Below are 18,266 nucleotides of genomic sequence, written 5' to 3'. Positions count from 1 at the left end.
ACTCATTCCCTTCAATGAGCAAGAACCTACCAAAGCTTCTGCCTCCACTTCCCCAATCTAGAAAATATATCAGGGCATTCAAGAAGATTAAATGATCAAATATTCCTTGGAAATGGAAAAAAATTTGATTTTAGTGCTTGATGCACAAAAAGATAGTTTGGCAAGGCATACATGTAACAAGAGTTGTAAGTTGTTCCATTTATTTGAGTAAATATCTTGTAAATAAATCATTGGTAAACATTACAAAATTAAATACATTTTAAAAAGCTTGCCAGTTTACAGAAAATTCACAAACATATTTCTTTTTAAAAATAAAATATGTTCAGAGCACCCTTGATATAAAATGCCGTACTGTCTTCTTTTCATGGTCACTTATGAACATCACATAGCAGATAAAGAATTCTACCCAAAGGAACTGGTCTACCTAAAATGTTCTTCTCTGTCCCCCCCTTTTTTATTCAAACATGGTCAGATGCCATGCTATTACTGCAACCTATTTTAATCATCTCACAAGGAGCAGGAATATTCAATAGAAGAAAGAAGGACAGTTGACTTCCCCAGGCCTAGTCCCAAAGTAAGGGAAAGGAAAAAGAAATGGGCACCATGGCTTTGCCCAGTTTTGCCTTATGATCCTGTGAAACTGCTATGACTTTACACATATAGTACAGAGTGGGTCAGGAAGTGCCAATCCTATTTGGAGCATCTGATGTTCTGACATCAAAGATTCCTAGAATCAGGTCATCAAAGAAGACTGAGGCTTTCTGCCTCCCAACAGCTCAATGGGACACTCAAATTGTACCCTCCCCTTATGGGAGGTCTAGTGCTGTCTCAGACCCAGAAGCACCCAAGATGCCAGAGACAGAGCTCTAACACACTTGCTTGTTTTTGACCTGCTTTAATGGGAGAGACACTACTTTTTATTTGGTAGAAAGCAGAGAATTAAATGCTACACAGTGTTTTCTTTTTCTGCAGTAAAACACTGTTCGGACAGTGCTGGCATTTCTCTATAGAGTTCTTATCAGAGCTTCAAAGAAAGGGTTAACATGATTCCAAATTATTATGAATGAGGCAGTGAGGAAGAGGCCTGGCAAAGCATCAGGATCAATAAGATAATATGAAGTCCATCCATAAGTTATGCCCTTGAAAACAGTAACAACCAAAAATTTAAGTGTAGCTTCCTGAAAGAACTGATACATTTAATGTCTTCACTTTGGTGCAAAAAGTGAATTTTTAAAAATCTCAGCACCTGCATTAAGAATGTGAAGTTTCCCTCAATACACATGTGCTGTATGTAGTCTCCAGTTAAAGGATGACTGAACATCGATTCCAGCCACGGGAAAATAATACTCACATCCACAGTGTAACCTAATTGTGTATATACAAGTACAAGAAATTGGACATCTATGAGTCAAATATACAATTGAAGGGGGAAATATTACCAAACTATAAGAAAGCCATTCTCCCTGCTCTATAAGGTTACAAACACCTTCCCATTTGCCACATAAGATAGGGCTGCCACATCAGCTACCAAGAGGCCTCCATCAAATCCCTGGGCTCTTCCATCTGGTTGGATAATCCTCCATTGACAGTTGTGCTGCATCCAAAGGATTGATAGCTTTGCTTTAAAAAAAATCTTAAAAAATCCATAAAATCAAATAAAAGAAACATCCATGGATAAAATGTCTAACAGATGGAAAAGAAAAGTTGCTCAGAAAGACAACTATTTTTTCTTTTACATAAGTGTCTTCTTGTGGTCAAAATCCCATTTCCCTTTCTGTGTCCCTTGGAGAGAATTCTACTCTCCATGCAAAAAATTATATACTCTTCTTTTGGGGGGGACTTAGTTTTCTCATGCCTCTTATCCGAGATAGCAGTTCTTTGATAAATTCCTAAGAAAGAAAAAAAAAGAAAAGAGAAGCAGTTTAGTATGCAGATGACAACATTTCAATTACTCTTGTGTTGATTTGTTTAAAAAAAAAGGAAATGAACTACAGTTGCCCTCAATTTAAAACTTTGGCTCTTCAACCTGCTTATTCTAAATGGCACTCTATAAGACATATCTAAGCAAGCAACTTGGACTTCTGTCAGAGAGGTGGAAGAAGGCAGCATAACCAACCAAAGCTGTGCATATTTTCAACCTTGATACTCCATATTTATTTCTATTGACTTCATAATATAACCAATACTAAATAGTTTCTTAATCACCACTACTTCTGCACTAGGATAAAAAGGGACCCATGATGAGTCACTGGCATATCATTTTAATTTTTTGAACAATCCTGTTTTTATTTTATTTGAAGCATTTTCTAGGATGGGAGAATGTTGTATTCTTCCTAATGAAATCATTCTTGGCTTTAACTTCTGAATATTTTGTAAAGTCTCAATATATTTATAGCTACTCATTTTATTGTTCTGGCTTGAACAATATTCTTATTCTTCACCAATGAAAGTTTCAATTTCCTTAATGCATTTTGTTTTAGGAGTCTATCAAAGGGAGCAATGCTGATTTCAGTATATGGATGCTGAATTTTTTTTTATGCCAGAGGTAGAAGCACAAACCATATAATTTATCTTATTGACAACTTTGGTAACATTTCTGCATTAAATAAGCAAAGTTCCTATTTAAAAGTCACAGGCTGAAGTCACATAAATGGTAGTAATGTTCTTTAGAGGGCATTACCCTTCTAGGCTTTACAGTAATTTGAACTTCATTAATTCAGATTTTTCAGTAAGTCAACATGGTATATGTGAGAGAAGTACAGTGTTCTGGAAAAATATCTTTTAATATCCATCAACTCAGCTTTTTTAGAAGAACCAGATTCTAGTTCCAAATATATCACTTATTCACGGTATATTCTTGAAGAAATAACTCAACCTCCTCATTGCATATTGACAGGATTGGACTAGATGATTTCTGAGATTTATTCCTGCTCTAACATCTGAAGTTCTACAATTTTCATTGAATAAAAACAAATTGAAATAAGTGACATAATGCAGAATTCATATTTTTGCTATATGTTATGCTACTGTTAAAGGACCATGGGATTCAAAACTGCAAGGAATTTATATATTATATTAAGAAAATAGTGAAGAAAGGGTCAGAGAGGCCCTGAAAATCATCCTGGGCTATACAGAGGAAAATTTTGCATCCTTTGACTTTACTTGACCCTCTCTCTTTTACCATTGTGACTGGTGCTGGAATTGTCCTTAAAGACAATTTTGTTAAACTTATTTTCTGATATGACAATGAGTATGGTTAAAATCACCATGTTTAATAGACTTCACTTTATAGATGGGGAAACTGATATGTTAAGTGACTTGTCCAGGATTACACACAAATGAAGTTAAGTTTAAACCCAAATCTACTTCTCTTCAAACCCAGTATTCTTCTATTCTTTTCATTTTACTTATTCCTCTCTGTAACATAATTTGAAACATACTGTAAAAAATCATTACTTCAGACTTGGCTAATTCAAAATTCACAAAAATTCAAGTTTGTCTTCTATTCTATATAAAAAAATGATTTTTTTCTAAGCAAATTATCTGAGTAAAAAGACAGAAGGGAAGGGTTATTCTGCTTGTGGAAAAACTACTTGAGAATTTTAGCACTGCCTTTTTTGTGGGCATAAATAACTTTTGTGCCAATTAAAAGGAATGTTTATCCATTAGTGACGATTCCTCTATAGATTCTCTACTTGGCAACATGTTGACAAATGATAGCTCATCTTATTCTATGTACTACAGACTAAAAAATCTGCATCTCTTTTACCACATCACACACACACACACACACACACACACACACACACACATACACACACACACACAAACACACACATCAGATTTTTATCTTTTTGAAAATGGAACACTCTCTCCTGCTAGTTTTCCACAATATTTTCCTGCATTTTTGAAAGCATATACTACCTGAGAAAGCTTTCCACATGCAACATGCAAACATACCCATGCCTCCATAATCCTTAAAAATTTTTCATTTGATCCTGCCATCCCCATAAGTTATCGTCCTAAATTAATCTCTCCTCCCTTTTCTTACCCAAATCTGAGAATCAGCTACACTTTTATATTATTATTTCTATCACCTTATCTCCCATACATTTTTTGCACTATAGTAATTTTATTAATGGAACAAAATATAGGACTTCATTATGTTTCTCCCCCATGCCACAGGAGGGTGTGTCTTAGGTAGGGGCTATTGGAGCAGATATGAGATTGGAAATAGATTTGTAGGGTGAACTCCCTAGTAGTGTGTCTCCTCTTTTGACTGGGGATGAAGATCCATGGTTTTTCTTCTTTACTTTCTACTTTTGGAGGCTATGTAAACCATAGTATCTACTAAACCATGCTGATTTTAACTATACTCATTGCCATACCAAAAAACAAGCTTGACAAAATGGTCATTAAGGGCAATTGGAATATCAGCATCAAAGTGGGAGGCAAAACTGAAAATGTTAAGTGAATTATATTTCTCAAGATTCATTCCTGTCACGTAGAGCCATCAGCCAAAGGAGCATATATGATGACATTTTTAGCTCCACCTTTGAAGGGAACCTCAATATTTTTCAAAGTGGCACAAAGACCAGTGAACACCCAACTCCAGCATAGCTTCATTTAATACTGATGGGACTGTGCTACTAAAAAAATAGTAATCTCTTTTCTATTTATCACTAGCCTCCCAGTCTCAACCTTGATAGTAACCTTGAATTTGCCATGGGTGGAATTATATTGAAACATGCAAACATGCAGATGAGATCAATGAATTCGTTGGTCATTGATGGTCACAACATCATTTGATCTTAGGCAAATTCAGTTCTGGTGATCAGACACCAATTCAGCCAAATTCATTGAGTTGACTTTCACTCTTTTGTCCCAGAGATGCAGCTGCAGCAGCAAATCTTGGCACTAAAATTAGGATAAGAGCTTCTTAACCTCTTGCACTCTGGCTTCTAGACTTGTCATTGGGCTGAAGTTGCTGTCTCTAGTGTTGCCAATAATCTTTTAAATGAGGAATTCAAGTCTTTTCTCAGTTCCTCTCCTTCCTGACTTCTATGCTGGCTTTGCTACTACTAATAACTTCTCCCAAAAATGAGCTCCTCCAGTAGTGTTTAGTTTTCTTTGCTTGGTTTGATTTGTTTTTTCCTTTAGCTTTTTGTGACACTAATCTCTCCAGATTCTTTCACTTGCTCCTTCTGACTCCCCTTTATTGAGTCCCTGGAAGTGAGAATATCCTCCCTGTGACCCTATGCCTCTTATTCTTCTATACCCCATCTTTAGAATTCTTAAAGGGTTGGGCTATTACCTCTAAGGAGCTAACTCTATATTTTCAGTTCTCATCTCTTCTGAGCTCCATCTGCATGAGCTCCAAACATGTGATGGACATGCCTCAGGCATACCAAATTTAACTTATCTAAAACATAATTCATTTTCTTCCCCTCAAATCTTGCCCTTCATCTAAGCTTCCATGTTTCTGTTGAGACCATCCCCAACCTTATAGAAACTCAGATATGGAACCTCAAAGTCACCCTCTAGTCTTCATGTTCCCACATCCTCTATATCCAAAGAGTTGCCAAATGATGTACATCCAGTCTCCAAATTGCTTGTCGATCCCCCATGGCATAATTTAAGCATTTGTTAGCCATCAGCCAAATCGTGTTAATAATAGCTTCTTAATTGACTTCCCTACTTCTAGTCTCCCCACTTTTCACTCCATGCCAGTTGTGATAAAGTTATTTTACTGCTTCAAAATCATTAGTGGCAAAATTGCCTCTGGATTCAAATACAAATTCCTCTTTCTGGCACTTAAAAATCCTTCTCAATCTGGTCCCAGTCTACCTTTCCAAATTTATTTAAAATCATTCCCCCTCAGTCCAGCCAAAGAAGCTATTTGTTTTCCCTTTATTCAGCATTCTCTCTCCTAATTCTGTGCTCTATAGAGATTATCACCTTTGTTTGGAATGTACTCCTTACTCAGTTTTTAGAATACTTTGTTTCCTTCCTTCAAATGTCTGCTCAGGTATCACTTTCTATAGGAAATTTTTTCTGATTCCCCTTATTGTTCATATTCTTTCTTCATATTATCTTATATTTCTTTATATCTATGTAGTTTATCCCCCCAGTAGGACATAAACTCTCTGGGGAAGAACCTAGTTTTCATATTTATTTTTTTATCCCAAGTATCTAAAACTGTGCCTTATTTGGAGGAGGTAATTTAAGAAATATTTGATGGGTATATGGGTATATGTGGTCAGAGGAAAAAGGGGAACAGGGAAGAAGATTCTACATGTTGGGATGAACATTTTTTAAATAACCCAAGTCTTTCCTTCTCATTAAAATGCATAAAAACACAAACAAAATGTCCCTAATCAATCTATTTAAAAAATATATTCAGTGCTATGTTTGGGTCACTAACTTGAATAAGGAATAAGGCCTCATGGACTTTATAATCTAGGATCTAACAAGAGACCTGGTCTACTCAGCAGATAGAATCAAAGAGTGTCTAATATGGTGTTTAGAGGCTTAATCTAATGTCATTTTCAGTTCAATTCAAATCAATTTATTAAATACTGCCTGTAATCTAGGCATAAAGGAAATAAAGAGAAAAATTAAAGAAATTCTGTACTCTTTTGTGTTAAACTGGACCAGTGATTTCACTGGCATAGTGAATGCCAATGAGGAAACTCCCTTCCATGCAGATGAATACCTGTTCTGCTATTTGAAGTCTTCATGAGTTCCCTTGAACAATGAGAAGTTAACTGTCTTTCCCACATTATGAAGCCAATATAGATCAAAAGTGTAACTTAAATTGAAATCTTCCTGACTCGGGGTAGCTAGGTGGCACAGTGGATAGCGCACCGGCCAAGGAGTCAGGAATACCTGAGTTCAAATCCGGCCTCAAATACTTAATAATTACCTAGCTGTGTGGCCTTGGGCAAGCCACTTAACCCCACTGCCTTAAAAAAATAAAATAAAATAAAATAAAATAAAATAAAATAAAATAAAATAAAATAAAATAAAATAAAATAAAATAAAATAAAATAAAATAAAATAAAATAAAATAAAATAAGAAAAAAATCTTCCTGACTCTGAAACCAGTTTTCTATCCATAACATCACACTGCCACTTGAATGCAAAATATGTACAAAGTAATTTCAGTAATTTCATTAACAACTGGCAAGTAATCCAATCTTAGAATGAGGTGGAGTTTTAAAGGTTGTCTCCCCTTTCCTTCTAATTTTACATAACAGAAACAGAGGTGCACTGCAGGAGACTTTTTAGTGTTCCAAGAACTTCCATGGACATTCAATTACAAATGTCCTGGTTTAGCATTGTACAAATATAAAGTCTTATTATTATGATTATGATGATGATTACTTTCTTAGCAGACATTCCATGTCTAGGGACAAAGCAGTGGCTACACTGATACTGTAGTAGTAGTGGTAGAAAGGAGAAAAACAGAATAACAATAATAACATACACTTTTAGAAAGCCCTTTATCCTTAACCAGGTGGAGAACAGACCTAACAGAGAGATGATGGACAACATGAGCACAGTGGCACATTTTGAGACATTGTGGACCCATGGGAATTAATCTTGCTTTACTATGCAAGTTTATTGTAGGGCTTTTCTTTTTTTCCTTTTTAGAGAGGGAGATGGAAGGGAGAAAAATAGATGCTTAATCACTGAAAAAATAAAATTTAACTTAAAAAAAAATCAGGGAATATAGAAAGGCTGTTAAGGCAGAAACCATGATAGATTGAAACAAGTTAGCTATTAAACTGTAGAAACATATACTTGGATTTGAGGAAAAGGGGGTTAACAGAAACAACTAAGAATTCCCAACTAATATGAGGGTAATTTTAGCATCCGGTTTAGTAAACCTTAAAATTGGATTGGCCTTTCTTTTTGCCCAGCTAGAGAAGCAATAGCATCTGTAACAATTTCCTTGCCAAATTTCCTGTTTCTGGCATCTCCTCCCTTTTTTCTATTAAACAGACTGTCACCAAAATACAATATCTGCACTTAATTTAAAGGTATTAGGTCTTCTCAGATGATCTGGAATTATTTTCATTCTCTAACTCCAGAGGACTAGGCATTGTGACATCCTCAAAAGAATGGCATTATAAAGTGTCAGAACTGAAGCATATCCATCTTTACCTCTCTCTGCATCTCTATCATATCAGTAGTAATAGTAGTAGTAGTAGTAGTAGTAATTGTAGTAGTAAAAATAGTGCATTGTTTCTATCTTGGCCAATAAAATATAGATTCTAGAATATAAGTGAAGCATCTGTTCCCCCCCACACACGTTGTTTGGGGGCTTGGGCAAATAGGGTTAAGTGACTTGACCAGGGTCATACAACTAGTAAGTTATCTAAGACTGAATTCAAACTTAAGTCCTCCTGATTCAAGGGCCAGTGCTCTATCTACTATATCCCATAGTGTGTGTGTATCCCAGCATCAACACAGTGTTTAGCACTTAATAGATGCTTAATGAATGCTTGTAAGCTGTTTGAAAAATCGCTGGACTAACAAGTTGATAAATCTAGGATTTAGACCATGCTCTGTCATTAAACTTATTGGGTCACTTTTGCAAGGTACACCCCTAAAATGAGGAGTTGAATTGGATGATTCCTGAGGTGCTAGAAAGAACTAACATTTTCTGACTGGAAAATGTAGATAGAAGCAGCTGGATGGTGCAGTGGGCAGAGTACTAGCTCTGGAGTCAGAATGAACCTCAAAAGAAAATAAGATCATAGGTTTAACACTTTAAATTTATCTCACTCACCTCACCTATTTTACATATGAGGAAACTGAGAAGCAGAGAAGTTTAAGAATTTTGTCAAATTCACGTAAGTAGCTATCAGGGTTGGAATCCAAAGACCTTCAGTTCCAAGTACAGAGTTCTATCCAAGTGTATGCATTAACTTAGAACACATGACTCAAAGAACAGTCCGATTTTTTTTTCTTTTCAAGTCGGAGTTTCAATAAGTAGAATGCAATTTTTAAATGCTTTAAAGATTGTGAAATCATTTGTTTTCTAACCAACAAAATCCTTTTTTAGAGGGCTATGATTTCTAATAGGCAATCTGGTCATCAGAACCCAGCATTTCAAAAGTAACATCTCTTCTTCAGATTTACTAAGAAACTTCTCAGAATGTCAGATGGGAATACAAGGACTGATCATTTCATCGATAAAAGAAAAAGAAAAAGTTATCTATCTCCTAACCAATCTCCACAATTATTTATCTCATGTGTCTCAAAATGTTTCTAAAACTAAATCACCATTCTGAATGATGATTCAATGTAGTTTTCTGAAGGAAGTTGATTATTCTTGTTATGGGAAGGCAGATCTATAATATTTATGATCATGAGTTTTGCACTGAGGGAAGGGGGGAAAGAGAGGAGAAAGAAAAACACATCAGAGAAAAAGAAGTTGAATTATAAAAACAAAAATACTCTTTGAACCAAACTCCCTGTTAATGTGCAGAAGAGGTCACTTTGTGTGAACATTCTGACTTTAGATCAAGGATTTCATTTCTAGTATGTACTATTTAAATTAGGACCATGCCAACATGATTTGCACTAAGATAAATGCAATCAATGCCACCTTCCCTGTGGAAAAGGTTTGATTAAGGAAGGTGAGATTGGGTTACGTGATAGCCATGAAAACAGCTGGCAGCTCGGGTCAGGCCGTTATCTTGTTCATTGAGGAGCCAATGAGAATCTCTTCAGATGAAGCAGTGAGTGGTGCCAACAACTCACATTTCCCTGACTCTGTATGTTGTCCCTTTAACCATGTTTCAGACAACAAAGGATGTTATTTCTGTGAACATCAGACTGGCCTTTCTCCTCATTCACTGGGTGGTAGAAGTTATTTCCATAGCTTTCCCCTTGCTGGATTTTATTTGGGGGTCTTTTTTCCTTGATCTGTTCCTTATGCTATCATCAAAATCTCCCTTCCCCAAAGTGCCATAGACTTTCTAACTTCCCTTCTTTAAAGCATCATTGTAAGCCTAGGTCTATCCTTCAGATTAGACACAAAATGTTTGACAGCAGACTTAAAAGCATTCCTTCTTTGGCATTTCCTGACCACCTTCCCCACAAGCACAAATCCTTTCCATTTTCCTGACTCATACTGAGTTCCTGCCAGGCAAACTTTCTAACTATCCTCAACTAACCTTTCCCTCACCTTTTTGCCCTCTTCCTCCCTCTAAACCTTTGGTCATGCCAATCTTCCCAAACTCATAATGTTTTCTCATCCTTCCCCCAACCTAAATTATCCCTTCTTAAGAAATTCAACTCAATATTCATTTCTGCCATAAAATCCTTTTATGCTAAGCTGGACTGCCCTCTACTAACCTCAGTATGACCAATATCCCCTTCTCATAGTCTTATCCTATAGCCCACATGTTGCATTTACTGACCCTTTTAGATAGTCAATCCTTTGAAAGAAGAAAGTATTTCTTGCCCTTGTTGTATAATTGCCTTCTCCATGATGCATAATAAACAGCATCACCCATAGAGAGCAATGAATTAATGTTCTGGGTGGCAAATTGTTTCATTTGGCAGACAGCTCATGCTGTTTCAGCTAACTTACATTCATACAAACCAAAAAAAAAAAAAAACAATCAAAGGAATTGGAATCTAATATAGCAGAGTCAAAACCGCTTCTGAAGCATATTTAGATGGGCAGGGAAGGGCTGTGTTGCCTATAGAAGGGCAGGGGACAATTCCATTGGGAAGAAGGTCTCCACTGGGACTGATGACAATGTGATACCAAGTCCCTGGGGATGGGAAGGTAGAAGAGAGCATCTAAGAAGGAACGGGCAAGGTAGTGCCAAGAAAAGCCCTACCTTGGATATAGACACAGGAAAGGATAGGTGATCTGTCCCACCAAGAACTGTGAAAGCTTCCAGAGTTTCCTCAAATGGTGTAGAAGGGGCCCAGTCCTAGGGAGAATGCATTCCTTCTACTCTTCCCAAAGAAGAAATTCCAAATCATATGTCCATGGCTTGGAGAAATGCTTTGTTACCCTTCAGCTAGCCATATTCTGCCATGTAGCAAAACGGCACACAGCAATGTTGCTGTTTCAGAAATACTAAAGTAGAGAAGAGAGATATGTACAGATGGGCACTATAAAATACACATGCAATTCTATGAATATTCTTGGATTGTTTTGCCAATGTCCTTTTCTTTAGTTGAAAAACCTTTTAGAGCTTTGGGCAACCATAGCTAATCAGAATCTCTTTTATCCAGGCAGATAATATGAGGGATAGAGGAAAGGGAAGAGAAGTAACCCATCTGGAAGGGAAGTAGTAGTCATTGTGATGCTCTCCATTTATGTGACAATGGCTACCTTATAAGAAAAGAAGTAATAGAAATCTAGGAACAAGAGTCTCTAAGGGTAAATAATGAATGAATGAAAACATTTGTGTAAAAATTATACTAAAATTAAAATTAAGGTCCGGCAATGGTAGGTGGTAAAGGAAGGTTAAAAATTGACAATAAGAATGCCAAACAGAGTTAGGGAGAATGATAAGTATTTGGTGAGAAATGGAAATTAGTGTCTTGGTTGCAAGGGAAAGTGAGAAGAAGCAGCAGCAATGGAAAATAGAAAAAAATGCTATTTCTAATACTCTTAGAAACAGCCAATCAGCATTTATTAAGGGCTTACTATGTGCCAGCCTTAATGTGCAGTTACCTGATTCACAGGATCCTACTGACTTGCTATTTGAATAAAATCAAACAACCTATTTTATATGTGTGTGTGTATTTAATTACATTTTTCTGGAAATAATCTCTCAAAGTTACTGTTGTAAATTTTCAATAAGATCTAGGAGCAACCATGAAAGTTGAGGGTGCCTCTGGTGCCTTATCTATACTGACTCTATCAAAGAGAAAGAGATATATGGTAGCCCTTCTCTAACCTAGTACATACTCTTCTCCCATTGCCCCACCCCGATTCCAATGATCCCCGTGGCTCCTACTTACTTATAAAACCACATACGAGAGGTGACAGATGAATAAGTATTTTATAATTATCAATGTAGTTAGACATCTGTTATACTTCCCTGGGAATTCAAAGAATTCATCTGTCAAAAAATGTTGATGACAACGTAAGAAAGATGGGTGCTTTTTTTTTAGGTTTTTGCAAGGCAAATGGGGTTAAGTGGCTTGCCCAAGGCCACACAGCTAGGTAATTATTAAATGTCTGAGACCGGATTTGAACCCAGGTACTCCTGACTCCAGGGCCAGTGCTTTATGCACTGCACCACCTAGCCACCCCTAGATGGGTGCTTTTGATAACTGGGAAAAGAAATAATCATTTTATTTCAGGGCTAAAAGTCTTTTTTCCCCCTCTAAGTGCCCCAAATATTATCTTTTCATGGCTTAGCCAGAAATAGAAATCCTGTAAATAATGAATGATCCTAAGTATATATTGGTGAATATTGGGTAATAACATTCCAAGAAGCAATACCCTTCCCTATCAATATGTAAGAATGGAGAAAGAAAAAACAAGAAACTAGTATTCTGAAAGCTATCTAATTCCATGTTGTTTACTCTATGACCATATCCCCTACTAAAACTATGATATCTCTGCCACAGATCCCCAGTCTTTTCCCACAATCCCCCCCTCATTTCTCATTTCCTACTAACCTCATCATTTACTCGAAAATTCAGATCCACAGGAGCCATCTGCTCCTGGTCAAGCCTCTCCCAGTAAAATGAATGCAAAACAAGTCAAACAGAACTGAGGTTGAGAATTTTTTAAATGTTACATTCATCAGATTATTGGGGAATTAAGCAGACCAAGCAGGACAAAAAGAGAGAAATATTTCCAGAAACACCAAAGTTCAGGTAAGGAAGGATAATATGTAAAAGGTAGTCAACTAGTCTTTAAAAGGTAATGATAGTACTACAAAAAGATTCCAAATGGCAAAGTAAGTTCTCTCTAAGAGACAAAGAAGCTAGCTGTTCAGAAATATAACAATGGATACATACACATGCAGGAAGTAAGACAATACAAACTGTTGCTGAATCAATACTGATTCATAACAACCCAAGTCAGGGCCACCAGTAGACCCATGGTGAAGCAGCAGTATGGTTGTGTCCTGGTACATGCACCAAAGCCAAATCCACCATGGCCTATCACTTATTTACTTTTTTCTTGTTTATCTTCACGGAGGTTAGTTTTTGGTATACATAAACCAGACCTCATTCCATTTTTCATTATCTGAAAAGGGGCTTGGGAAAATGTTACGGGGAAGATATTTTTGTCATAATGACTTCTGCCAGTATAATTTCCCAGTGGTCTTATCTGTTTTTCCCTTTGCTAACTCAAAACCTCTGATACCATGTTAGCTATTCATTTTCTTGAAGAGGAAACAAACTACCTTTAAAGTGAATTCGCCCTTCCAATGGGGAGGTTCTCATTAATCTGAAGCTTCAGACTATTTTTTTTTTCTTGGAATAAGCTATTTTGTAGAAACTCTAACCAATTTTAATTCATTTTACTCAGTTTTATTCAACCACTCAGATATCCAGTCTTATTAATGGGCTCCCCAAAGTCCAAACATTTATTCATAAGCATAGATTGAAATTGACAAATAATCTGATGAAATTAAATCATAATTCAGAATAGACAGAAATGATTATTTCTATATTTTTATGAAAGTCATTATTCTCCAAAAGAATGTTGGAAAAAACTGTAGAACAATGGCCTCTGACACTACTTATGTGACTCTGAGTAAGTTATTTAATAGTCCAAGCCTTAGTTTCATTTTTTATAAAATAAGAGATTAGAACTAGGATCTCTGAGGTCCTATACAGCTTTCAATCTATGATACCATGGTTCATAAATCTTACTGAGATTCTCATTTTTTTCTCTTTGCAATAAAAAACATTCCCCATAAATACATGAATATTTTTCTTGGCTCTCACAAAACAAATATTAAATTTTGTGATCATAATCTTCATTTATAGTACAAAACAATCACAGCATTAAAACCATATTATTTTTACATCATATTCAGTCTTCTTTCCAGGAAAACAATAAATTCATATCTTCATCTCTTGTTGATTTTGAAATCATGAGACTCACCCCCCATAAATCATGAGGTAATGCCTGACTTATCGAGTCTCTACCATCTTGAATTTTTTTTAATGCTTCGTGGAAATAAGTTATACCAAAAAATTCCAACAGAGAGCATTGTAATGGCATTCTAGATTGCATATCTTTCTTAATATTAATATCATATCTCTTTCAGAGAGAGTGTGGAACTGAGGTCAGCAAATAAACACTCCCTGACTATATGCCAAAAACAAGTTCAGATGATCTTTTGACTTTCTTGATCTTCAGTTTTTCCAGCTTTCTTACTATCCTTATAAATTTTGCAAACACATGTAAGGGAACTGATCACCTGAGAATCCTGAGTTGTCAATGTCCAACTTCGAAAGATGTGAAATAATTATGTTTTCTAATTTAAAGATGCCTTCTTTTAGTGTTAAAAAAAGAAAGCAAAGGATTATAAAAGACTGACTTGTCAAAACTCAAAAGCTTTTTTACTTAGAGGCTGAGTTAATTGATTTTTTTCTCTAAATCAACTCCAGTCACATCCTTATATTTACCTAATTCCCCCAGTACCCAAGGTTTATTCACTTCTTCCAGTCTTTTTCCTGGGATAGCTGCAATCTACCAGTTATTGAGTCACATTCCTCTATGATTCATATGATAAAATGTAAAGTAGTCTTCTCAATTCATTCTTTCTATAGTTCATAACTGATCCCCAATTCTAACTGAGATGGTCTTTGTTACAGAAGTTCAAAGGGAGAACCAGAAACAGGATTCAGAAAAAGGTCTGTGGGGCAGTGGATAGAGCATTGGCTCTGTAGTCAAGAGGACCTGAGTTCAAATCCAGCCTGAGACAATAATTGCCTAGCTGTGTGGCCTTGGGCATGTCGCTTAACCCCTTAAATAAATAAAAGAATAATTGATTAAATTGCCAGAATACCATCTGTGATCTTTATACATATGGCTAGTGAAGTCTCTTATGTTTTCTCTAGCAGTTATATCATACTCCAAAAGCCAGCATACAAAGTTAAGCTATTAAGGATTCTTGCCTCGATTTCTTTTTTAAAAATTCATCTTTATAAATAAGTTATTTATATATAATATACATCCCATATTATATAATGACTATAATTTCTAGTATTAATATATATCTTTGAAACTCTCAAATTCTTTGAGCATTGATGCTCTCATAATTAAGAGAGAAATGAAGGTTATTAGAAAGATATTTGACCAGGTGGGAAGAAAGGACTCCTATCTCTGTGCTGAGCATGTGCTGTGATTTGGCACAATTACTTAACTGCTGAGCTTCAAGCGGTTTGTGTTTCCTACTATCTCAATGAAACAGTAAGACTAAAGGGTATATAAATGTTCCTCCCCACTCTACATGGTTGTCATCACTATTCACTGTGGTCTTTTGCTGAAGCTTTTCAAGTTTCCCATCACCAGCTAAAGGATAGCTGTTTTGCAATCTTTACAACTTATGTTTCTGACAAAGGACTCATTTCTAAAATATACAGAAAATTGAGTCATATTTTTTTTAAAAAAAGCCATTCCCCAATTGACAAATGGTCAAAGGATATGCAAAGACAATTTACAGATGAGGAAATCAAAGCAATCCATAGCCATATGAAAAAATGCTCTAAATTATTACTTATTAGAGAAATTCAAATTAAAGCTTCTCTGAGGTACCACCTGATACCTCTCAGACTGGCCAATATGACCAGAAAGGATAATGATCATTGATGGAAGGGTTGTGGGAAATCTGGGACACTATTACATTGTTGGTGGAGCTGTGAACTCATCCAACCTTTCTGGAGAGAAATTTGGAACTACACCCAAAGGGCAACAAAAATGAGCATACCCTTTGATCCAGCAATACCACTACTGGGTCTGTACCCTGAAAAAGATGATGAAAAAGGGTAAAAACATCACTTGTACAAAAATATTCAAAGCAGCCCTGTTTGTGGTGGCAAAGAATTGGAAATCAAGTAAATATCCTTCAATCGGGGAATGGCTTAGCAAACTGTGATATATGTATGTCATGGGACACTGTTGTTCTATTAGAAACCAGGAGGGATGGGAATTCAGGGAAGCCTGGAGGGATTTGCATGAACTGATGCTGAGTGAGATGAGCAGAACCAGAGAAACACTGTATACCCTAACAGCAACATGGGGGCAATGATCAAACTTGATGGACTTGCTCATTCCATCAGTGCAACAATCAGGCACAATTTGGGGATCTCTGCAATGGAGAATACCATCTGTATCCTGAGAAAGAACTGTGAAGATTGAATAAAGACCAAGGAATGCTACCTTAAATTTAGAAAAAACCTGATATACTATTGTCTGATCTTGCTATCTCTTATACTTTATGTTTTTTCTTTAAGGATATAATTTCTCTCTCATCACACTCAATTTGAATCAATGTATACCATGCAAACAATGTAAAGACTGACAAACTACCTTCTGTGGGGGGAGGGAAGTAAGATTAGGGAAAAAATTGTAAAACTCAAAATAAATAAAATCTTTAATTTAAAAAAAAGGATAGCTGTTTGAAAGATGGGACTTCATGGTCAGCAACAAAGTGATAGGATGTGTCTATTTATGCATAACTCACACACACATAGAGCTCATGTTTATAGTGTTTTAAATGCCAAAAGTATATATTTTTCATGTTATAAGTATCCCTACATGAACAACTTACTTTGTATTTACTTTGTAAGTAGTTTGAACTTAGTTATTTACGCACATCTTCTTACCCAGATACAGTGTAAGCTCCTTGAATTCAGGGACTTCTTTATTTTTATCACTGTATCATCAATGCTTAGTCACACAATGGGTGTTTTAGTGAATGTGTGTTGATATGATGATGTTACTGAGGCTGTAAGATCACTGAGCACTGAGTGGGTAGAAGGTTGGTAATCAATTACTGAAAAAATGACATATCAAAATCTGAATTTAATTTTTGAAAGTAATTCAAAAGAAAATAGCTCCTTCCACCAGTTTCTAATTCTTCAGAATTGGTCTTAAGAAGACCATTGGAGAAGGTAAGAAGAGATTATTATGGCAATAAAATGAGAAAGAAAAAGAGATACACACAAAGAGAGGTGCAGTTATAAAAGAAGCACAAGTAGCAGTGACAAAGCTGACACCTTGTTGCTGACCATAAAGTTCCATTCTTCAAAACAGCTATCCTTTAGCTGGTGATGAAAAACTTGAAAAGCTTCAACAAAAGATCACAGTGGATAGTGATGACAGAACCATGTAGAGTGGGGAGGAACATTTAGATACCCTCTAGTCTTACTGTTTCATTGAGACAGGAGGAAACACAAACCACATGAAGTCCAACAGTTAAGTAATTGTGCCAAATCGCATGTCACACAAATCTCTGTCTTCTCTTCAGAGAACATTTCTATGGGAAAGCCAGCATCAGATATACACTTCACCGCAAAAGAACATGGTGACGGTAACACAACCTGTGATATCACTGAGACCCAGAGTGAGAGCCACTCACCTCAGCACCTGGCTTGGTCAATCTGTACTTAATCATTGACCCATGTCAAACTGTAAGCTTCAATGACAATATAATTATCACCCAAAACCCCCTAATAGATAACAAAACAGATGCAAGAACTGAAGTTATGCCTTGGTTCTACAACACTGAGAAAATCACCCAATTAGAAAAAAATGATTCCCATAATAAATCTTCTCTATCACTAGTGAACATTCTACATTGAAAAGGGGGACAAGGAGAATTGGACTCAGGTTTTGGTTACACCTGTTTGACCTAAAGCAAATCATTTATATTTACTTGGCTTCAGTTTACTCATTTATAAAATGAAGAAGCTAAGCTAAATAACTTTCTAGAACTCTCTATTTAAAAATTTTTTTTTCTTTGATTCAACTTCTAGCCAAGGTAAACTACCTGAATGGAGGTAAATGGCCCTGATCCCACATACCTATACCAGTACAAACCTAAAATTAGCATCAGAACAGATAAGGATCAAGAAATTTAATAAGAAACTAGAGTAAGTATCTTATTCCATCTCAGAACTATACAAAAATTCAGCCAAAACTTTACAATCCATAAAAAAGGGGTTGTGAGGAGGAAGAAAAAAGGCAAAGCCAGCACTGATAATAGCAAACAAGTCCTTAACCTTCTAGCATGACCAGAGACATATGC

The 18,266-nt window shown here is 36.0% G+C and overlaps 1 protein-coding gene across 1 annotated transcript in view; it reads right to left on the bottom strand.

Annotated features, from left to right (window-relative positions):
• Positions 1-445: 445 nt before the first annotated feature.
• PPP1R14C (protein phosphatase 1 regulatory inhibitor subunit 14C) overlaps positions 446-18,266 on the bottom strand; it is a 105,809-nt gene continuing 87,988 nt past the window's right edge. The window contains exon 4 of the mRNA XM_074187812.1: positions 446-1,889. Within this exon, the coding sequence (XP_074043913.1) occupies positions 1,815-1,889 (75 nt within the window). The 3' untranslated portion in view covers positions 446-1,814. The remainder of the gene's footprint in view (positions 1,890-18,266) is intronic.

The sequence above is a fragment of the Macrotis lagotis genome, chromosome 5 (assembly GCF_037893015.1).
Source record: "Macrotis lagotis isolate mMagLag1 chromosome 5, bilby.v1.9.chrom.fasta, whole genome shotgun sequence".
Lineage (NCBI taxonomy): Eukaryota > Metazoa > Chordata > Mammalia > Peramelemorphia > Peramelidae > Macrotis > Macrotis lagotis.
The sequence above is the reverse complement of the archived record's forward strand: the minus strand, read 5'-3'. Positions and strand labels throughout refer to the sequence as shown.